Below are 24,325 nucleotides of genomic sequence, written 5' to 3'. Positions count from 1 at the left end.
TAGGCCGGGGAGGGTTGGGGGTGGTATGGGAGGCAGACATGCGGGAAAAAGTGTATAACTGTATGTGTAAGTCTAAAGCGAACAACGGTTATAAAGATGTATGGTTATATGTTGAAAATCAATAAAATATTTGTTTTAAAAAAATAAAATCTGGGATTGACACTGGTCAGGAAGATTTATCATTACTATGAAAATCTTACCTCTTCTTTATGACATTCCTTTGCTGTCGCCGGACTTTGTTTTAATGCACATCAATTCTGTTCATGGCTGCATTTCGACAGCTCAGCAAAGTGCATCCGTCTTTGTAACTTTCCTCCACTAGGTCAGCTTGCAGGTACACTCTGAAGGGTTGTCCGAGTGCATATCGTCTCTCATACTCGACGAGGTGTAGGAATAGAGCAAAGACAGACAAAGAGCCATGATGAGGACCCATGCCTGAAGGGTTCCCCATCATGGCTCTTCGTCTGTAATCCCACTATGATGGTGGCAAGGGGACGGGGACTAGGGAGAAGACAGGTACCTCCTCCTCTACAATCTGTGCTCCAGTCACTATTACTGAGCACCTGGGGTTGAAGGAGATAAGGGGGCGCTGTATCTGGAACGTCCTATGATTTGGGATAGGAGAAGCAAGGATGACACCAGTAAAGTAAGTACAACATCCGGGAGGCAGCTTGTGAGCATGAAGGTGTCGGGTATAATGAGACGACCTAGTGTCTTATCAAAGCAGAGTTTGCCTCACCAGTTTACTCCGGTCGCGTCTGGAATGGAGGGGTGCACAATACATAGAAGTCTCGATTATTAATGTATCAATACGTTAAAACAACCAATCCCATGCCTGAATCTGACAGTGACGATGTAGGGGACTCCGTGTTAGGGCAGTGGGTTTAGATAGTGTGTGGCCAACCGGTCAAGGGACTATAGGGGGGCATTAGCATGTTCGATTGGTGGTAGCCAATGAGGGTGGTGGGATAATATTGTGACCTAAATAACAAAAAATCTGCGGGTTCCCAATATAAAAGATGTAACCTTGTGGGATGTGACGAGCTGTGTGTCAGTTCGGTTCTACGGGACCGACAGACCTTTTGAACGTATTGACCCTTGTTCTCACTTGCAGTGCAGTGATTATTTAGCATTTTGTATTATTTCTAACCGCTCGGTTTTTGGGTTGCTATTTCTTTACAATTTGGTGATCCCAGACTCTGTTGAGTCAGGGGTGTCCCAGCCGCTCTTTCTTGGGTGCAGCGCCCATCTGCAATGACCAGTCCTCCAAGCACGACTTGGAAGAGGTCCGCAGGTGCTGTGTTGCCAGAAGTCCTCTCTGCTCTTTGGAGTGGGATGTTGCTTCAAGATTATGCAGGCTGTTGACGGGAGCCAATATCGGAGGCGCTCGGGAGAATGCATAGATGCAAGTGCGCCTTTGCAGGAGAAAACAATGAGTGGGGGGTGTGTACGTGCAGAGTGAGTTGATGGTGACTGTGTGGGTTGTAAAGGACCACGTGGCAATATATAGGGTTTTTATATATAGAACTGGCCAGAGAGTTCCCTTAGTGAAGAGGAAAGGTGGCATCACAGTATATTGTGAGAGTAAACACCATCTTCTCCAATTGAGGAGTAAAGGCAGCGCTTAGTAAAAAAAAAAAAAACAAACAGAGGTGAGGTCCAGTATATGGAGGACCTGGGATCCTTCCACTCAGCAAAAGGGAGTGCAAGGGGTACATTCCCTCTTCCTGAGACAAGGTGATGGAGAGGGCGTAAACCATTTGTAAATAAATGTGATTTCATTATGTAGGCCCATTACATGGCAGGCCTGGGATCCCTTCGCCTGGCATAAGGGGACGTAAGGAGGTAAAATTCCCTCATCTCAAAGAGGAGACCAAGGAAGCGTCTAAACCATTTGTATATAATTGCTGCAGCATTGATTTGTGATTATTGTGGTGTGGATTAGTGGTGTTTAAGCTGTGTGAAGAGAGGTGAAACTTGATAACTTTCAGGGGTGAAGAGAACGGGAGGTTGGTAACAGGGAGTTTGGGCAGTGTTGAGATGGAGAGAGTAGATCGACGTGGCTGGATCAGTGTTTAAGAGACACCTTATTGAATATGTGTGTGTTCAGTGCTTCCGCTGTACATGGAGAAGATTATGTAATATCAAAGGGAATGGGTCACTGACAGGAGAGGAGGTATGTCCAAGCCGTGGACTGAAGAAGGAATGAATAATAACGAGATTCTGGGACACATGTACACATATTTAGTGGTGAAATATAAGGGGTAGAAACTGAATAGAACAGGTATTTTGGAGCTTTGGAGAACAGGTGAAGATTTGAAAGATGTCCCAGAGGACCCCGGAATGGGGGAAATTTTAAACGAGTACCCTGTGTCACCCCTGCACCTCGTGTAGCCCCCGACAACCCAAACAGCCCGCCACCCTCACAGGGATGTTATCCTAATCAAGCAGCAGCAGGTTACAGCACACACTCACCCGGGTATGAGCCCCACGTAACGCCACGACAGAGGGCCCCTGCAACTTAACATCCCGCAGCCCCGAGCAGCAGATGCAGCGTCTACCTAATAAATGGAAACTGAGAATAGGGCACAAAGGGACAGAGCTAGCGCGATTACAGCTAGAAAGAGAGGAGGGGCGAAAAGAGCCAATAGGTAGCAATGAATGGAGAGCAGGTAACATTTTTTTCAGGAATGATAGTACCGCAATTAGGGATGTGCACGTTGAAAAGAAAGATGATCGATACAATACTGACAAGTATGGAGAGGGATTCCCACGTGCAGGCAGTTTAGACTATGAGTCAATCAGATCAGACATTGATTTAAGAGGAGGAGGAGTGGGACACATATGAGCAGGAAGAAGAGATGCGCCTAGAGTGACACCAAGAGTACAATGTTTGTGCAGTGCAAGATTGACAGCCTGTCCAGTTGCAGAGCAGTGAAGGGGGTTTGAGGGGGGCACCAGCCAAGCAGGTGAGAGCGCACTTTCCATTGTTACACAAAGGGCCCATCAGAGCACAGTATGTTCCCTAGTCGCACATGGATAGAAACAATTTGATGAAGGTAATGACATCGCTCGCAGCAGGAGCAAGCTAATGTATATATGCGCTTGAGAACCTAGCAGTTGGAGACATGAAAAGGTTGTTCTCTGCATTATTAGGAGACAAATCGGACCATATTTGGAAAAAAGAGCAGGGAATGCAGGGATACGAATGGGGGGATGACGACCATGATGGGGCACATTTTAACAGGTGTCAAGCTAAAGTATGGGATGCCTTACTAACAGTGTCTCCCGATGCATCGGACATACACTAGATAATGGCGCAGACTATGAAAGAGGACCAAGACCCACCACAATACATATTACAGATTCAAGAGATGTGGAAGGCGGGCACAAGTGAATTATGGGATAAGACTATAGCAAGGTTTTATCACATGCTGAAAAAGTGGCTTTCAAAGGAGGTGCAGAAATATTTGGATACGGTGGTGGGGATCGAGGCTAGGGATGGGCGGCGAGAGAAACTTGAAGGTGTCTCACCTGTTTGACCCCGGGGATCTGTCATCCAGGTGGCTAGGACATGGCCATCGCTATTGGAACCTGTTCCTGGGGGTGGACCAGTGCGGGAGGATCACCTGGATGAGGGGTCCTTAGGGAGTGAAGTGGGACACCGGAGGGTGAGACGCGGTATCCCCTTCCCAATAACACCTTTTCCCCATCCTACCAGGTAGGATACCTAGGAATTTAACCCCCGACACAAACACTTTCTCACAGAGAGTTCACTGTGACCAACAAAGGACTAACACCATAGTGATATACCAACATATCCCAATACAAGAGTCAGGCATTTACTGATAATTACACACACCTGACTTCCATCACACGTCCCCACAGGGATAAAAGACGGAGCACGAAAGCACATTCCGAGCAATGCAAAACACACAAGGAAGCAGCAATTCCGAGGTGGCAGTTTAAACTTAGAAGAAAGGCGGCGAGACGAGAGAGGGCTGCAAGGAGGGAACTACCCTTGACCTTTTCGAGAAGAACCGAGACTTTCAAGATGCCTCGAGGAAAAGAAGGATAAGACCGGAAATTTCAGCTGAAGAACAGTGCAGTGTGTGTCAAAAGTACACAGGGCCCCCCCCCCCGCATTGATAGCCAAGGAGGGGATGGGCGATTGCCACCTTAGTACTGTTCTTGGCTGTGACAAAGCAACACCAGTGGGTTCAACACAGCCAGCGAGTAGGAGACCGATAACAGACCGGACTGTTTTATACTCGAGGTTGAAAAAGGTATGTTATTTGCCATTTATATAGCGCTTTATATATCAGCGTGGCACAGCGAGTAGAGCGCTTGCTTTGACATCCGTGCAGAGCCTGCTAATGCAGGTTTGAATCCTAGCAGAGCCAAACTCAGCCTTTCATCCTTCCGAGGTCGATAAATGAGCACCACACACCGTGGGTAATAATAAGCAGTGCTCAGATACCTGCGGGTTCGTAGCGCTATATAAATGCGAAATTATTATTATCATCATCATCCTAGGTATGACCTCACAGCGCTGGTAGGTTGAACGCCCTTGGGGACTGCAGGTCAGTTGAGAGAATAAAGGTGTAATACGGTGCTTGGGTGCCACAGTTATGTGTGCAGCTGATGCAATTGCCTGATGGTAGCTGCAACCTAGCATTAGGTGTGGTGGTAGTATTGATATCAGTTGAATGTGTGCAGTCTGGAGGGCGTGGCTATGTAAGGCCTGTGTAGGACGCTTATGTGTTCAGCTAGGCTGGTTTGTCATGGTATGTAGCTGCATTTTATTAGAATGATGAGGTGATCATGGGGTAATGTTCGTATGTGAGCAGCTAGGCTGAAATTGATCGATGAAAGCTGACTCGTATGTGATTGAACTTTATGAAACCAAAATAGGTACCAGATACAGAGTGGTCTGGCGCCACGTGGGTGCTCATCAGAAGGCATCTGTTTGGTATCCAACTAAGCGTGCAAGAATTATTGAAGAGTGAAATCAAAGTGGTCCAAAGTAAGGCAGGTCAAGCTAAATCCCATGCACATTCGAAAGTCTTCGATAGCCTATGAACCGATATTGGTCTGAGCCCGACAGAGGGAGACTAATTGTATAAAAGGGGATCTGATCCCGGAAGAGGGGGCTCTGGGGTGAACCGAGAGTCACCAGAGAAGATATTGTTGTGGAAAATGTGAACCCGACTGAGGGATGACTGCAAACTAAAATTGTCAGTGCCCCGGCTAAGGGGGATCCAGGGTGAAGAGTGAATCGTCCGACTTGAATATTTGGAAAGTAACTTTTTTTGTTGTTTTTGGTACATCATGCCCTCAGAATCAAGAGACATTGAATGAAAGACACCTGATGTTGATAAAAGGAATGGTGTCCTCGTGCTCAAAAAGCCCAAGGAATGTGCTATGCTCGAGTGAACCGCCTTGTTCCGTGCTAACAACGTGTGGAAGGGAGGGCACTGCCTAAACATCCTGACTTAATGTTTGGAAAAACGTTCTTTTTCGTGAACATTACCTCACACTATTTGTAACTTAGCAGTAAGGATTGGCAATCGTTTTTTTTTAGTATAGGCCCGACTCCATTCCACTAGAACTGTATCATTATTAGATGGTGTAGCTAGCTCCCATCTTAGATTTAGGTTTAGATAGGCGTTTTTCACACCCTTGATAAAGTTCAATAAACACCTTTGAACTGTGGTCACTTGTGTCTGTCTTACTTTGATAACATGCATTCCTTATAGGTGAGATTCAAGCAATCATACACCATTACAGATTAAGCCAGGAGAAAGAAGGAAGTGGTGGATAATGCACAGAAGGATGAAGCGAAGTTGGTACAGAAGAAATTAGCCAAGTTGAGCATCGAGGGAGCAGTGATTACGGGCCCTCCTGTAGGGCAGGTAGAACCACAAATGGCACCAGTGGAAGCGAGAGGTGCACTAGAATGGACAGGAGGGTATGAAGGCAACCCAGATAACCAGAGGTATCAGGGTGGATACATGGGAGGTTATCAGGGAGGGTTTCAGGGTGTTATCAACGAGGGAGTGCGGGATTCTGTGGAGGTAGAGGAGGATTTGGAGGAATAGGGCTGAGAGTTGGTGTACTGTGTTGGTCATGTGGGAGGATGGGCCATTTTGCACAAAAGTGTAGGAGCAGGCAAGCGGCTGCGTATGATCCCCATGCATATTCCAGCAGACGGGGGCCCCAGTACTACATCCACAACAGTATGGGATAATGCCCCTTTCAGAAAAACTGTTCAGTTGGTGTCTATGGATGAGGTGAAAGACACACAGCTAACAGAAAGCAGAAACAGACTGTGGAACCGATGGGGTTGTACTCCCGTCTAGAAATATACAGCAGTAGTCCTGTTTAGCTGTGTGTGCATTTCTGTAACCAAGGAGACGAAGCACAGGGTGTTTTGTGCACCTCCCTCGCTTCCTGCCCTGCCAGACACGCTGGAGCCTGAGGCGGGCTTCAGCAGTGAACCCCGCCAAAGACAAAACTAACAAAGGCACCAAACCTGGTTTGGCGCTCGGAGTAAATCTCTAGAAGGACCTTTCAAACAAAGGGGCAATTTTTACAAAATGGGCAGCCATGAGTGCTGTACTGCAGCTGCAGCCCGCAGTAAAAACACAATGGTAGGAAAAAGTAAACCACTGCCACCAGCCATTAATTGTAGAAAGGGTAACATAAACATGTTATATGAGAAAGTAGACAAAGGGGATACTCAGTAGCCCCTCCAGCACTCTACGTAAGATAGTGTGTGCTGGGTCTACGAAGTTACAAAAGGTAAGTAAAGTCAATTTCCCTTTACTGCTCTTGGAAACAGTTTAACCAAGAGATGGTTTTTAAACCTAGCAGAAATCCAAAGGATTTATCTGTAGAACTGCACTAAAGGTGCTGTGTCACAATGTAAAAAGACGATGCTTATGGAGTTGGACTCCAAAAACAAACACAGAAAACACATGGGATTCAAGTACAAAGACCCAAAGTTCAGCAAAAGAGCTGGGGGTCTCCAAGGTGGGTGGAATTAAACACTAAAATGAAAATTCTCACTAGCACTGTGGTATCAAGGTTGTCAGTGAAACTCGATGCAGTAGCCATGTGTGACGTTCTTTAAACCCACTGGTCTGATGTGATCCTCCGAGGCATGAATGAATGATGACGAGCGACCCCCGACCAGGGAGGCGTGTGAGGGTACCCAAATCGGCAAGTCACTTTGAGGTAGAGTCCAGGGAGCCTCTAGGAGTAGCGCACCTGCCTCTACGAGGACCTCTCTGTTGATACTTGCTGTTAGCGGAAGAGCCTTGGCCAGAGGATACTCCCTGGACCATATTGTTCATGGGGAGACCAGTAAAAGGATTGTCCAAAAAGGGAACAGCGGGTGTTAGTGCCTCCACATTGGTGGAAGGGTTGGCCGTGATCTGGCAGAGTGATTTCAGCGTTTCGTGCTCCTTCTTGGCAGTCTGTAGGGCGTCATCGACAGCTTTCCCAAAAAGGTTGTAGTCCTAGACTGGTTTATTAATAAAGTCCTGAGTTTCTGGTTTAAAGGCTAGAGTGCGTACGGCAGTCTCAGCAGAGTCCAAAGTATTTATTTGAATGGTGTGGGTAACCTGTTTGCCCTCAGCTGCGACCACCAGCAGATGTGATTGTGTGGGCTCTGGGACCTCTTGAAGGCCATCCTGGACCAGGCCCCACTAGACATTGCTGTAGCTTGACAGGAGAGTTGTATTGTTTGCGATCCTAGTTGAATAGGCTGCAGAGGCAGTGATTAGTTTTCCGAGGCATAACATTTCTTGCAATCTTTATCCGAAGGGGCTTCTGCTGTGGACATTGGAATCCCTACCCTCTTTCTAGTGGTTGTAACCATCAGGGAATCTGGTGTGGCATGACCCCATATGTATAGTGGGTTGACAACCCGTGTGAGGGATGGTGACAACAAAGAAGGAGCTAGGCACTTCTTTATGGAATTGAGTAAGGAGATGGCCTAACTATTTGAAGGCTTCTACATAAGGATATCCTCAATAAAGTCAGAGTCTGGGGCTGCCTCATGCGTTGCGATAGCAAAATGATCGGCTGCTCTTTTTAAAATGGTGCTGAACAACATTTGGTCATCCACAGGTTACAAATCCCTTTGTTGAGGTGTAGGGGGATCAATGGGTCAGGGGTGAGCGTTGGGCCCTGATCCCTTGACTGATCCTGATCCCAGTATGTGTCAGCTGTGTCCTGAGCAAATAGATTAATGTCCTAATTGGTATCCCCTTGCTCTGAGACATCCAAGATATTTTCTTGGTGGTCGTGTGCAGAGATGGCAATTTACTGTAATTTTTGTGGAATGGAGCAGGAGTCCTCTTCCCTAGGGCTTTTGGGAGTGATACACTTGTCTGAAAAGTCAATAAATTGGGCCATTTTGTCCATATAGTTTTCAAATCTCTCCCTAGTCCATAGGGAACGGTCTGGACATGGAAAAGATTGCCCAAAAGGGGGAATTTTTACCCAAGAAGGCCTTTGAGAGAGGCTGTGGGACTTCAGAATACTCCTCTAGATGAGAGGGGTGCCCTTGTGTTCTGTAGCTGCCGAAATAGCTGCAACGCTTTTGCGTATTTATGACAGCTGATTGGAAGGTCTCGACGTGCCTGATGACGCTGTCGACTACTCCACCAAAGCCTTAGGTACTTGTGCGCCCTTGGACGGTGTGTCGCCGACCGTTTTTTGGGGTGAATGCCCATTTGCATCCCACGAAGACAGTTGCCTGGAGGGACCCGAACCGTGAGGCGCCCATGTTTTTGGCGGCCCTGTTGGCGCTGTGCACTTCTTCAATGTCTCCGTCAAGGAGGCCTTAGAGGTTGTGTGTTTAGGTAATTGTGGTTCGTTTGTGCCCTTGTTGCCGGGGTGTGAACTCCCCATAACAGAGTCGGTGGCCTGTCTGTCGGGGATGGGCATCTGGGAACCTGAAGGTTCCGCCGAAAGGTTGATGGCTTCCAATTCGGAGGCATGGCTGCCGATTTATTCCTTGTCGTCTGAAGCGATGGTGCCAACGGGGGAATGGCTTTAGGGCCGCATCGCGTAGGCTGCCCACCGTTTAGTCCGCCTGTCCTTCAACGTTTTCAGTCAACAGAGCTTGCAGGACTTGCATGAGCGCTCGTGATTGAAAGGGCATCCTGTTACGCTCACCTTAGCTCTGCGGGAGCGCCTGGAATCTCCGCGTAGGTTGCCCCCTGGACTGCCTCCTCAGGTTGACAGGAGTCACTGTGTCTAAGGTGGGATTCTTATGTATGTAGTATGTGGGCTCTCCATCCTGCTTTCATTCCTCAGCAGGGGTGCATTAGTCCAAAGTTATCAGTTACTTCACTGATGTCAATTCTATGTCCTGGACTGCCCTTAAATTGGGGTAATTCCTGATGCGCTGGTTTGGTGCGTTAGCAGTTCAGGTTTGCAGTTCTTCACTTCCTGTTTATACTTTATCAAGCCCTTTTCTGTATACTGCTCAATGGTCTGCTGCACTTTTACGCGTTAACAGTTCAATACGTGCTGTACTTGTGCCCCTAAGTAAGTTGCACCAAGTCTCGGGGTAAGGTGTACCAAGTCTCTTAGGGTTCTTCCTCGAGGTAAGTTGTAGAGTGATAGCCCCGCCCCCCCCCCCCCCCCTCTACCTGGTTGGTTCCTGGTGCACGTGTGTTAATGTCTACTTGTTTTCACGTTCCTTTTGCAGGTTGTAGGTTTCAGAGCGAAGGGGAGTCTCGAACGAGACCGGCAGCCGAGAAGCCGCGATGTGCTGAAGGCGGAGCTGGAGCGTGACGCGGCCCGAAGATTGCAGATGGGTGAGCCGCAAGGTGAAGGAGCAGCTCGGAGGCGTCGCGGAAGCCGGAGGCAGGTGAGAGGAGCCACGGCGTGTTGAAAGTGAAACTGGAGCGCGGCGCGGCCCAAAGACTGGGAGCGGGTGAGCCCCAAGATGAAGGAGCTGGCCTGCAGGCATTGCGGGAGCTGGAAACAGATGATAGGAGCCGCGGTATGCAGAATGGAGTCGGATGAGCCGTGATTGCTTGCGAGCGGCCGGGGGGCTCAGAGGCTGCTTAACCATGTAGTTAAAAGATCCGGAACACAGTGAGCGTTCAGCTGCTGTGAGGCAGACTAACGCGAAGTGTGTAGGCACGCCTGGGTGTGGCTTATATAGCCAGCCAAACCCAGAGACTAGACTGCTATCAACCATTAGTCGTTGGGCTGATTTCTCTCCATGTTGGATGACTAGTTCCATGCTGAACGATGGGTTACCCCAATATGAGAATGCTGCTGGTGCCAGGAGTGCCATGCCTGTGTCCAAGTGGGTCCCCCCCAGACTATGTTACGGAGATGTGTTGATACTTTATGAAACCCACAGTGAATTCTTGGGGAATTTGTGTGTGTATGAGGTACTGGGTTGGTAGGGACTGTTGTTACCGGGTTGGAGGTTGTGACACATCCTCTCCATAGCAGCAGGTGACAGCAGCCAGACCAAATAGAGCAGGGAAAAGGAAATACATTCTTGAAGATGAATAAACCCAGGCCCCACTCCCCCTACTCTAAGGGCCTGGCCAGGGGGCCGAGGCCATGCGGTCAACAGTCGTCAAGCAGTTCAACAGTCGCCGAACAGTTGTGGATGTCTTCGGCGGCAGGAAGCCCACGAGGCAGTCGTCGAAAAGATTAGTCGGGCGACTAGATGACCGTAGGTTGTGCAACAAAGTAAGCAATATTAATTCTTGCGAGCTCAGCATAAGGCGGCCAACTACGTTATCAACTAACCAATCCACGCTAGGGACAGTGTTACAGTCACGTCCCTGTCAACGTCCTCTTCCGATTTTCAAAAGAAACATGCAATACTGCACGATTACCACTAGATATCGGACTATATGCACAGCATGTGATTCTAAGCAGATTCACAAGCATCAGAAAGTTTATTTTTATGGTTGACACAGTTGCAACAAAATCAAGAGAGGGCACTTCCCCTCATTAGGGAGGGTAATGGACACGCAAGGATTCTCTGGGGCAATAGATAATCAAGAACTGTTAGCGCCGTTATTTTCAACTGCAACACATGTCAATTTGTTAGGCAGCGATCTGCTAAGTAAACGAATTATTACGATCTCATTTTCTGAAGAACGGGTGGTGTGCGCCACACCAGGAATTTGTTATGCTAGGATCCTGGTGATAACGCAAGCATTGTACAGTGATGGCTCCACTAGAGGAATACCTTTGTACCGAGATTTATGTATGGAGCAACTGTGTTGCGAGTAGGTGCCAGGCATCAGGAACAAACCATGCAGAGTGCCGTCAGAATGTTTGGTTAAGCCAGCAGTTCCCCAAGATCATGCTCCAGGTACCATTATCACGCTATATTTGGAGGGGGTACCGATTGCAGACTGTAAGGTAGTGTTCATAGAGACTGACCAGGAGAGAGATGAGTGGGGCACAGTTTTATGTATTGACCCTGCTCAACCACGGAGTACAGTGTCGGATGGGCAGCTGTTCGAGGATTCTGAAAATGAAGGTGAAATAATATTGGAGGTTTGCATCACATGCCAAATAATGATCCAGAATAGGAATGTCCCTTGTCCTATACTCATTGCTAAATGCATGCTTGCACACTTGGAGAAGGATTTGATACAAGCAATTTCTGGACAGACAATCCCCATACCGTAGGGCTTTTGAAAAGTAGAGGAGAAGTATGCATTAAGCTGAAGCCAGGCGCAGTGTTACCCACGTGTTAGGGGAGTTCCACTTGGTAGTAAGACTTCAGTAAACTATCCCAGGGGTTTGTAGATCCCCCAGTTCCTAGTATCAGTCTGTATTACTGCTGGAACCTTGGTAGAGTGGCAGAGCAGTCAGGCTTAACTTAGATTTGAGCTGTATGTACAATAAACCCAGTTAGACATTCACATCAAAGAAACTCTTACAGGTATAATTCTTATAAAAGTATATATTTATTATACTTGCACCAGAATCACTATCACAATACTTCATACGTTAACACTATAATACTTTAGAAAACACTTCAAAGGATAATTTCACTTTTGTGTTTGTTCACGGTTACATTTGTTGCAACGGTAGAAAGAGAAGAGACAATGGGCCTCATTACGAGTTCGGCGGTAGCCGTGCCGAAAAAACAGGCAGGCGGCCGCCGGACCCAAAATAACATTCCGCCTCTGTGATTGCCAGAATCACGGAGGCATTACAAGCCCGGTGACCCGGTAGTTCCAGAGGCGGAATTCCATAAATCCCCATTCCCATGGAGTCCTTTAGGACTCCATGGGCATGGGGATAACAGAAACAATGGTTCCGTTTATAACGGAGCCAGTGTTTCCATTTCTGCCTGCAGGGGGGTGGCGTTACTCACACCAGGTCAGACATGACGGGAGTGACACCTGCCGCCTATACAACTCGGAATCAGCTGGTCCGGTAACAACGGTGGCAGCGGATTTACCAGGGTCATAATGAGGCCCAATGTTATCGTAGTATCAGTAATAACGTGCACTCGCGATTCATAGTAAAAATACTCTAAGATATTTGCTCTGCACACACATATATAAGCAACTGTCTTTAAGGGAGGAACATGTTTGGTTAGTGTAAGTCTAGCAAGGTTCAGGGTTCTAGAGACTAGTTCTTCGCTCAGCAAGTCTTTTAAGTTCAAAAACACAACTCTAGTTTAAGGCAGTTCTAAGAGGGCACAACGTCTTGGCAGGCAGTAGAACACAGAGTTCCTGTGGATTTCTTCCAATCTAGTCTTTAAAAAATGTAGCAAGTTAACAATTAACAACAGAGACCCTGTTAAGGACTCGCAAAGGTGACAAGCAGCGGCTTGGGTCTGAGGTAAGAGGGGGTACCCTGGACACCTCAGGGTTCATTCCAAACACTATGGAGCAACTTCACAGGTTCAGGTAAGCAATACAATTTAACCCCACAGTACCTTAGTTTTGAAGAAAAGATTGTGGCTGGATTCTCCTCGATGTGGCAGCACTGGACCCAACCTCTGGATTTCTTGGTCTGATAATGAAAGGGATAACAATGGGCAGGAACTACCAGTAGCAGGCTCGAGGGAGGACCTCTGGCATGGCTTCCATCAACATCTTGGTTCACTCTGTGGTTTTGGTGCCTTTTCTACAGCACTAACAAAGGGCACGCTTCACCCAATTAATCTTCTTCACTTCTTACAGTCCCACACACTGTTGAGAGGGTCTCTGCAAGTTGGAAGGGATCGCTGGAGTGTCCTTGAGGGCTCAGCAGAGATTTGGAAGAGTTTGGCCTTTCCTCAAAGATGCACTCGGAATGGACAGCAGGTCTGTGGGTATTGGGGTGTCTCAGCTCTGGAAACTCTCAGGACCTCGGGAGATTGCTTAATTGAAAGTTCGACTTGGGACTGGTTGTTCTCACCAGTCAAAGGGGAGGAATCCTTTTCTCAGAGTTCCTCTATCGCACAGAAAACAGGGTCATGACAGCAGTGGTCGCGTCACAGTGTTGCAAAGAGTCTGCAGGCGTCTGGTCGTCGTCTTCGGTTACTTCAGCTTCCAGTGGTCGACTTGCTGTACAATCTAGAATCTTCACTTTTTATACAGTTCCAGCACTCACTCCTATGCAATCTTCCTCAGCGGCTTACAGAAAAGGGCATTTGGCTGTCCAATCAGGACAGCCAGACCCCCAGTGGGAGCTAGTCCCACTCAGGCACTCTGGTAGACAAAGTTACAGGGGGTGAAAAACTCCCTCCCCCCCCCCATTTCCTGCCTGCCCAGACACACAGGTCTCCTCCCCCCAGAATAGTGGAAGTAGGGCTGACAAAGAACAATCACGCTAGAAATGGCGAATAAAGAAGGGAGCCCCTGAGTTGGTAATCAGGAGCCCTATTGTGCTTAACAGAGCTATGGGTATAGCCTGCAGTAAGTAAATCACACAATAGTTGGTAGCACACTTCCACTGCCACCAGCGGAGTTTGTCTGTGTGACATAAAAGTCACAGAAGCAGGGAGACGTGTCTAGGTATCCCCTTGGCACTCCACTGAAGGTGGTGTGTGTCAATCTCTCAGACTTACGTTTTAGGAGAAATCCAAAGTATCCCTCTATCCTTAAGAACTGTAGTTACATTGAAATAAACTCAAAAATGACTGTAGGGGTCCCCATCAACACCATCCTTAAGAACTGTGTCCCCAGCAACACTGCCCATAAGGAGGTGTGTGCTGCAACAGTGCAATACAGATGCCTTTAAGAGGAAAGTAGACTCCATAGGACAATGAAAATACAAAAGGAAGAGTTCCAAAAGACAGAGCGCATAGGAATGAATGAGTGGAAAAATGCTACACTCATTCAGGATTAAAGAAAAAGGTCCAGAAGTTCAGCAAAACGTGCGGGGGTCTCACTAGGAGAGGGGATCAAGCACAATAATGACAAATCTCCCTAACACTATGGTGCCATAGCATCCATAGTCAAGGGAGGAAGATGAGGGAATACATGAAACAATTGTGGTGTTGTGGCAATAAGGCATAGTGCCCTCAGAGTCCCCGTGTAACACAGTGATATACCCTGTCAGAAAAGAAAACGGTTAAAGGTGGAGGATGATCCAGGATTTGCACCCTTTGAATAATATTGTTGAAGTGGAATTTCAAGTTGTGCCAAACCCTGCCACGATAGTTTGTAATATACCAACTGAGGCCACGCATTTCACTGTCATTGATTTGAAAAATAAATGTTTTCTCCATCTCAAAATCTCACTGCATTTACCAATTGCAGGCAAAGGTGCCAACTGTGAAGAATCTGAGGGCATCATCACTCCCTTCCCATAGGTGACCTCCGCCCACGTGGCCAGGGGACACAGCCACTACCTGATCCAGACTCTAGGGGCAGCTATATAATGGAGGATCACGAGGGGCGAGACACCTATACCGGGAAGGGGGGGGGGGGGGTGATGGTACCAGTGGGTGAGACATGGTATCCCACTTTCGTCTTACAAGATGAACCTCCCATTTACAACACTAATATCCTATCTCCCTACCTTCCCTTCTCCATCCAAGTAGAGTATTAAATCCCTTTTGTTGGGACCTATAGGCCAACCCTCAAGCATGATCTTGCGTTGTAAATCTGCTAAAACCATCTGTCATAACTACACATACCAATCCACCCATACTGATTTGCCAACAAAACTCATCATGAACATTCATCCATAAACACCACAACACTGTGACGAGGAAGACGAGGGGGGGAATGAAGAGTAAGAGAAGCCCCAAGCACAGGCAGCGCTCTAGTTGCTGGGAGCACACACCTGTACCTAGGACATTTAAAATCAGATCCGGCAGAAACTCAGAGAGACGACTGGTGGGACTGTGTGCGATCTTTGGGCTGAAAGAAGGTCGGTGGAGCCAACCGACTCAGGAGCTCAGAAGCAGAAGGGTACACCGAGAAGCTAACATGCTGCAGGAATACCAGAAGCCAGTGCAGGACTTCTCAGGGTTCGCCAGTGTTGGAAAGCAGTTGTTGACCTGCTGGAGACCCTTGCAAAACAGACAAGCCCAACTGAAGTCGCAGGAAGCAGGGACACAACGCAAATGGTCTTGCGAGAGGAATAAAATGCTGTCAAGAGCCGGTGAGTAGTGGCAGCCACACCAAATTCGAATAAACATAACTGAACTGAAAGAGCCATTCAGAAAACCCAAGAGAGAGAAAGTGAAAGTGCATCTTCTAAAGAAGAGAGACTTTGAAGTTTACGAGTATGTGCTGCATGTGCATATAATAAACGCTAACAGTGTATTATCCAATTAGGCTAACTTGGTGAACTATCAAGAGTGGAAGTGTGAGCAAAAGCACACAAGTGGAAAGCCCTGGCAGGAGAGTATACCAGGTATACCAGGCAGTTACACAAATGTTATTCCAGGAAGCCCAGAAGGAGTATATACCAGGCAGGTACAAGTGTACAAAGAAAGTCTTGGAAGGGAAACCTGTTAGAGGATTTTTCCTAAAGGCCACTTGAGGAAACACTTCATAAAACTATCCCTTGGGTATACAAGTTCCCAACTCTTAGTATAAGTCTGTACTACTCATGGAACCTTGGGTAGAGTGGCAGAGCAGTCAGGCGTTTCGTAAGAGTACGATGTGAGCTGTAGGCAAGTACACTGAATCCAGTTAGTACAGTAGTCCTAAGAAACACGTACCAATACTTTTACATTCAAATATATATTTATTATTTGCACAAGGAATGTCTTAAAATACTTAAATTATTTAATCAACACACAGAATTGCTTAAGTACTTTGCAAAGGCCACTGCTTAGTTGGTAGTTGCTCGCGGTACAATTGTTTCAGAGTATGACACCAATGACAGTTCTACCATATTATCGGCACACAAACATATACAGTAATTGTATTGTTAGCAAAACCATATACGATAGTCATTTAGGAAGGAAAGGGTTGGTTAGTGAAACAGTAGCAGAGCTTAAGGTTCTAGAGGTATTTTCTCGGCAAACTAAAGCTTCAGAAGTCCGATCCCCAACTCAGTTTGGGGGGGCTCAAAGCCTTATGAAGCAGCAGAACATTAAACGTTCCATTGTCAATCTCTAGTTAAGAATGGTAGTAGAATTAACACAAGGTTTAAGACCCTGTTAAAGGACTTACAAAAGGCACACAAGCTGACAGCTTGGATCAGAGGTAAGAGTGGACATCCTGGACCCCTCTTTGTGCACTCCAACACTCTGCAGCGATTCCTTGGTTCAAGGTAAGCAATACCCTTTTCACCCCCACAGTACCTTAGGTTAGAAGAAATGTTCGGGGCTGGACTCTGCTCTGGACAGCAGTGATGGACCCGGTCTCCGAGTTCCTTGGTCTGGTGACGAAAGGCAGGACACTGAACAGGATGTCTTGGCAGCAGTCATGAGAGAGGATATCTGGCACAGATTTCTTTAGCTTCTCTGGTCAGTCTGGTTTTGGAGCATTTCCTGCAGCACCAACAAAGGACACGGTTCGCCTGGTCAATCTTAATTCCTGCAGTCCTGCACTCTGGTGGGGGAACATGGATGAGTCGATTGTGTCTCTGGAGGTTCACCTGGAGCTCCGCAAAGACTTGGACCAATTCGGCCTTAAATGGGTCGGAGGTCTCCTGCTATTTACGGTCTGCAGCTCTGGAAAGGCACAGCACCGCGGAAGATGGCAGATTGTAGTTTGTCTCAGGGCTGGTTGATCACACCAGCCAAAAGGAAGTAGTTCTGTTCGGAGGTCCCCTGTCGCATAGAAAACTGGGTCAGGACAGCAGATGTCGCTTCACAGTGTTGCAAAGGGTCTGCAGGCATCTCCGGTGGCCGTCTTCTTCGTTTACTTCAGTTTCCAGTGGTCAACTTGCCTTTCACCTCAAGTATATCACCTTTTATTCAGTTTCAGCACACACTCCTCTGCAATCTCTCTCAGCAGTTTACAGAAAGGAGCGTGGGGTTGTCCAATTAGGACAGTCAGACCCCCCCCCGTTGGCACTGGTTTCATTCAGGCACTCAAGCAGATAAAGGGCTTGGGAATAGAAAAAGCATCCCCCACTTCCTGCCTGCCAGGCACACTGGAGCCTAGGCAGGGACACCCAAGGGTTCCCGTCAAAGGCAAAACACAGACGCATACCTCCGCCTCCCAGAATGGTAGAAGGGCAAACACAGAACAACCATGCTAGAAATGGCAGAAAAAGAAAAGGAGCCACCAATTTAGTACATAGGTGACCCTATGATGCACAACCGAGACTGTGAATACAGTCTGCGGTAAAGAAAATAGCACAATAGTTGGTAGAAGACGTCCATAGCCATAAGGAATAACTAGAGGGTTGCCTATGTGATTGAAAAGTCACAGGATCAGATAGAAGGTGAGTCCTAGGTATCCCCTTGGCACTCCACATAAGGTGGTGTGTGACCATCTCAGAATATAACATTTTAGGAGGGATACAAAGTATCCCTCTATCCTTAAGAACTGTATTAAGGATAAATAATCTCAAAGGTGAGCCCATAGGGTTCCCAGCAACACTGTCCATAAGGTGCAAAAGTAAAATATACATACTTTAAAAGAGATATGGAGAAAAGTAGACTCCATAGTAAAGGTAAAACACAAAACAGAGCTCCAAAAGACACGAGCACACAAGAAGGAATTACGGGGAAAAGGCTCTACTCATTCAGGATATAAAGAAAAAAGTCCAGAAGTCCAGCAAAAGGTGCTGGGGATCTCACTAGGAGATGGGATGATGCATAAAAATGATAAATCTCCCTAACACCTACCAGGCAAGGACACACTGAGGAGCATATAAGAACAACTAAATGGGTAGTTCTGGTCACATAGACCAAGTAGCAAAAACCTGGCAGAAATGTCCACCAGATATCCTAACAAGACCAAAGGGCCAAAACAATCTGTGTATGATTATGTTATTGATAAAAAGGTGCACCCAAAAAACAAAGAAAACCTGGCAAGGGAGTTTACCAGGTAGCTCGAGTACATAAAGATAAAAAGCCCAACTGTTCGAGAACTACTTTAGTGTAAATTAAAGAAAACGAAAGAAGAGTCCTGAGAAGGAAATCTCGGGGCTACCCAAAGACAACAGAATTCAGAGGAGAAAGGAACAAGAACCTTGAGAAGGACAAGGAACCTACCACTGGAACAGAGGTTTAAATACTTTTTGTATGGAAGTTGAAAATTAAGAAAGCACAAGGTTTTAAGTCGACACCAATATCCAAAAGGGAGAGAGAAACGAGAAGAAGAGGAACACCCACCAGAGCAAGGCTACTTAAAACACTTCTGCATTGGAATAGCTGTGTTATATATCATAAGTAACCCGAAAAGTGCTACAGAAGTCGAATCCAGGAGAAGGGAAGCATCTGTGGAGCAAGCAGCCATATCTTTGAGAGACGTTTTGTTGGAGTTCACCCGTTTGAACATTTCTAAAACACTGAAAGCCAAAGACATTATCATTTTCACCTCGGAGTTAATTTCTTAGGTAGAGAATTGCACTTTGGACACGGGATGGTTTTTTTTGCTGCACATTCTGACAATGACAGATCCTTAGTTTTGAGTGTAGCTAAGGCAATACCTCTACTGCGGGGACAACGAGGCATTTCCCCAACAATCTTATTCAATAAAAGTACAATGATTGGATTTTGGCTAATTTTCATTCTCCCTGTTCACCATAACTAGGGTGACCTCCAAAATAACTTTCACCCAATATTGATATTAGAAATCCATCTTAACACAAGCATTTGTTGCCAAAAGGTAAATGGCTAAAGCATTGTGCAGTCTCAAAAAAAAAAAAAGAAGCCACCAGCTGGCTAGTTACACTAAGATCCAAGCAAAGGAATCTGCTCAGGGAAACAGACCTTTGGGGCACCCTGGCTTTAGTGTCTTAGGCCCTCTGAGGGGCACGTAGCACAGTTATAGTGCCAGTGAGGCCCTATATGGGGTCTAAAAAGAGGGTGGAGGGGCTGTGAACCAGCAGGGAAAAGCAAAATATAAATCAGGGTAACTCGTGAGTCAATGTTAATACCTTGTTAGAGATTTTGCGATCTAGTGCTGAAAATCAGTCAAGTGTCCTTAAAATCCCCAAGCAACTATCTCAGGAATATTTGCAGTCAGGTTCATAAACAAAAGCTAATGAACGCAAGATGTACATTTTAAGCATGAAACGTACCTTTCAATGGTGCAACATAAGCAGGGCAGGGCTTCTCCAGTAATGGGATTAATGAATTCCTTTGCTTGACCTGCTGGTGAAATTCATAGTCCGGTTTTACAGGCACTGGTGGGAACACCTATAAAACAAAATGTGCCTTAATATGAAGCAAGTCTTCCAGAAAAGGACATGTCACAAAGTAGCCATGTGGTGTGACGTTTGAACCCAGAGGTCCAAGTTCTAATTCCACCATTGATATATGATATGATTTGGCATTTATAACAAGTCTGTTCACAAGTGTTTCTAGGCGCTGTGAGACAAAGAGGGTGAAAAAAAGGAAGGACAAAATAACGGTCTTACTAGGCCCTTGGGTAATTCAGATTGCGCAAGTATGGGGAAGTGGGAAAGTGGCACTTGCCAAAAGTAAAACGTGCCTGAATTTGTATATATGTGGAACAAATGCAATTTAATAGCGGGGGTAGGGGGAAAGGAGGGGCGGAAAGAGGGAGGCCAATGGGGCGTGTGAGGGGTTGGCACGAGGGGCCGGGGCAAGAGGGGGTTATGCGAGTGGGTGGCACAAGTGGCCAGGAGGGGGTTCAAGCGGGTGGCGTGAACGGCAGGCACAAGGGGCCAAGGGGGTGGTGCCAAGACGGGGGCGCGAGGGCCGATGAGAGGGGGAGAGAGGGCATAGAAGAAGGGAGAGAATATATTCACATGAACCGTTACATCCACACACCATCAATGCAATGCTGTACTTCGCTATGGCATACTATGCTATACTGTATTATGTTATGTGGATTGTACAACTTTATGCAATGTCTGGAACATTTTATGATGCTTAAAATTCCTGGAAGGTCTGTCTTTGTTATGTTTTTTCTGTGTCTAACAAATAACTCTTATCCTAAATGAGACCCACATGCATGTGCACATATCCAGAAGACTGTTTTAGAGCAAGCTCATTATGTTTTAAAAATTATTATTAAATACTTTTTACTACATAAAGAATACCACTTTGCCACATGGACATTTCTTTAACTTTGTTGGTGATCAAGGAACACACTTGCAGGGAGAGATACGATAGGCCTGTGAAGATCAAGCGGCTGTTGAGGATGGTAAGTTAAAGTCCACTCTGAATATGTTCTATGGCTTGCTGCTAGCGAGTTCTGGGCCACTACTGACAAAATCCCTGTTTCGAAAGCCTCAGACCGGTGATGTGGGTCTTTTTTCTGATCCTAGGGGTCTGTCTACATTTTGTGAGTGGGCAAGTACACCTTTTTCGCCAATTAAAACCCCATCAGTACCTGTGGTAGATCAGAAGTAGGGGACAGGAACGAACACTTTTTCAAAATGTGTGTTTTCAAATCAGAAAAAACCCATGCCATCCCTAGCTCAAAGGATTGTTGGGTCTAGTCTATAAAGAAAAAGGTAAAAAAGGGTGCAGCTGGTAAAGATTCTCTTTTGCACCATTACCTCCATTAATTTCAATGGGACATCTTTCTTTTTGCTGAATTTTTTTGAACCTGCACTGACATTTTGTAGGGAAGTGAAACCTTCAGCTTCTCTTCCTTTGTCTTATGCCCATGGTTATGGGAAAACTGACTAATCCTTCAGACTGTCAGCACTGATGCACTTTGTTTCCCTTTGTATTCTGGCAATTGCACACAGCACCTAAGAGTGCGGAGCAATGGGGATGCTTAGTATCCTCATTACATTTGATATTTTGGTCACTTTGTATATGTACCCAAGATAAGCTGGTGACAGCAGTAAGATTTATTACAATGTTTACTTTATTTTCCTCATGCAGTTTGACGTCTAACACAAATGGTTTGCTTGTAAGAGGTTCATATTGATGATAAACCTTCCTAACCCGTGTCAACTCCAGAACCTCTTGGTTGGACTTGGTAATTATTTTATCTTGTCCCTAGGTGAGTGGGAATCTCTTTCCCCTCTCACCTAGTCTTTTACTATGTTTATGGATGACTATTGTATGTCTCTGCATAGTGTGTGATTAGAGTTATAGTTTCCCGTAACTTATGACTGACTGTAATGTTCTACGGTAGCACAGAGCATTTTAAATGCAGTGGCTTTCTTTTAATTCTCTTATTATTGGGTGAGCTACTGTTCCCAATAAGTAAAGTGGGATTCACATCCCCTTACATTGATTGAAGTGAGCTAGCACACCCCACCTTATGTGTAGTGCTGGGGGGATGCAATGCATCCCCATTCTTACTTACCTGGTAAAATGTGCACTACAATTGCAAGTTTACTTCAATGGTTGGTGGCAGTGGTTTTACCTTACTGATTTAGTGTTATTACTCGCAGGCTGTTGAATCAGCCTTGGTAGTGCACAGAAGGGCCCCCATTCACCTAGAATGGTTGGATCCTTTTTTCGGCATTTCTCATTTGCTTGTTGTTTCTGGAGGTCTTCCCCTGCCATTTTAAGCAGGAACTACCTCAGTGGAAGTTTTGTCTTTGGCAGGAATCCTTTGTATTCCTGCCAGAGGCTTCAAAGTATCTGAGAAGGCAGGACACGAGGGAGGAGGCTAAAACGCTGCATCTGTTTGTCTTTCACCTTGCCCAATAAAAACCAATTGGACAGCCAGATTACAGTGAAAAAAGTGCAGTTTACACTTTCTGTAAACTGCAGGGCGAGTTTGCAGAAGCTGTCCTGTTCCTGATAAAAACTCTGAACCTGGAAGCTGCTGACAAGTCGACCGCTGGAGCTGAAATCAAACAGGAAGATGAAGAAAATACATCTGTAGTGATTTCCAGCTACCAGAGAGCCTGCTAAGTAACCGGAGCCTGATGCAACCCCTTCTACAAATTGACCTGGAGGTCCGGAATGCGACAGCTCCTACCCAGAGGCTGGTGAGATGTACTACTCTCATGATAACCTGCAGTTATGAGCCATCCCACGATGTGCTGCGACCTTACGGGTCTGCCAACCACAAACACACAGGCACTACGAGCCTAAGTGCAGTGTACCTCACAGAAACTTTGGTATACTCCTGCTGGATCTCCAGAGACACGATTTGAATCCCTGAAGCACAATCGCCAGGGTATAGGACCGAGAGAGTGAAGAGAATCCGACGAGCGATATTAGTCCATATGGGTGCCGTCAAAAAAGGCACCAAATAAAAAGAAGAAACCTTTGCTGATAAACTCCTCTGATAACTGCTGCTGCAAATTCCCATCCAGTGTCCAGTTCTTTCATCTCCAGACAAAGAATCCAGGGACCAGGTCCTGTGCTGCTGCATCCTGAAGGCATCTACCCAGAAGCTATTATTTTCTTCTAAGGTACTACTTACCATAAGTCTGGTGCGCTCCTGTGAGGCGGAGTAGGTGATTCATGTGGTTGGGAGTTTGCCCATACTAGCCACCCAGGCCTAATGCTAGAACGCATATAGGGAACCTTCTCTGAAGTCCCTGAACACTTACATAACTCTGAAGCTAAAACCTACTTGATAAAGAAGATCTCCTTCGGAACTCTGACTTCCCTACAACTGAACCCTATCCTAACTTGCATACAGCTGGCATCTAGAACACTAGGGTAGCTCTTCTGCTGCTGAGAAAACTCATGCTATTGACTAGGGAAAGACTTTAATAATGATTCTGTCTGGAAATTGTAAAAAGCATATAGGTACCTATCAGTTAGTGTTGTTAACTGTAATAATTGCTAGTGCAAGCTACTACTAGCTAAACAGTGGAACTGTCATTCCTGTAACAATTGTGGGTGCGAGCCACTGCCATTTAATCAGTCAAATGTAAAAGTATACAACTAACTTTGAATGGTGTTTTCCCACCTTCTGAAAAGTAATCAGTATTGGTAGTGTTTTATTATTTGTAACTGAATGAGTGTAAAAGCTTACCAATAGGGTTCACCTACCGTGAATAATGAACAATTTACTTACCTGTAACTATTGTTCTCCAGCATAGGTCTGGCATGGGTCTGGCACGGATTCACATGCTCATGAATATTCCATGTCAGTCCGGGAATCCTCAGAACAAACAGTTTCACTTTCACTTATGAACTGTATTTCTCCTCTAAACCAATCACTGCACTCTGGGTCCTACTGCCCCCAGCCAATGACTGTCCTTCCCCTAAGCCCTTCTTCTGGCAGCCATTTTCAGATTTGGTATCACGTGAAGTGGCAGTATGACCAAGAAGAGCCACAGAGGGGCTGGAGGGAGGGTTCGTATGTGAATCCACGACAGACCCATCCTGGTGAACAATAGTTACAAGTAAGTAACTTGTTCCTTTTCCAGCATGCGGTCTGGCATGGATTCGCATGCTCATGAATTAAGAACACATAGCAGTTCAACATTACACAACCACTGCATGTGGCAAGGCTCAACAGTAGTAATTACTCTTACCTCCGGAACAGGCTCACCTTCAAGCGAACAGGTTGAGTACCACTGCTTGGCCGACCCTGGACTTTTTTCTGGAATCCCCGTCGATGCAGTAGAACCTCGTGAAGGTGTGCGTAGACCTCCACATAGCAGCCCTGCAGTTGTTCAGCAGGGGTACACCAGACAGGAATTCCGCCATCGCAGCGATCGCTCTGGTGGAATGTGATATCAGATGGCCGGGCAGAGGTCGGTTAGCCAACCAATGACAGTGAGTGATGCAGCCGGAGAGCCACCTTGAGATGGAAACCTTGGACAAGGCCTTCCCATGGTT

At 46.4% G+C, this 24,325-nt stretch overlaps 1 protein-coding gene across 1 annotated transcript in view; it reads right to left on the bottom strand.

Moving 5' to 3' along the window:
- Positions 1-24,325, bottom strand: part of NOL6 (nucleolar protein 6) — a 915,540-nt gene that overhangs the window by 517,424 nt on the left and 373,791 nt on the right. Inside the window, exon 17 of the mRNA XM_069626862.1 lies at positions 19,666-19,783. Within this exon, the coding sequence (XP_069482963.1) occupies positions 19,666-19,783 (118 nt within the window). The remainder of the gene's footprint in view (positions 1-19,665; positions 19,784-24,325) is intronic.

The sequence above is a fragment of the Ambystoma mexicanum genome, chromosome 6p (assembly GCF_040938575.1).
Source record: "Ambystoma mexicanum isolate Mex_15411 chromosome 6p, UKY_AmexF1_1, whole genome shotgun sequence".
Taxonomy (NCBI): Eukaryota; Metazoa; Chordata; class Amphibia; order Caudata; family Ambystomatidae; genus Ambystoma; species Ambystoma mexicanum.
Note: the sequence above shows the minus strand (reverse complement) of the source record. Positions and strands in the feature narration are given on the sequence as shown.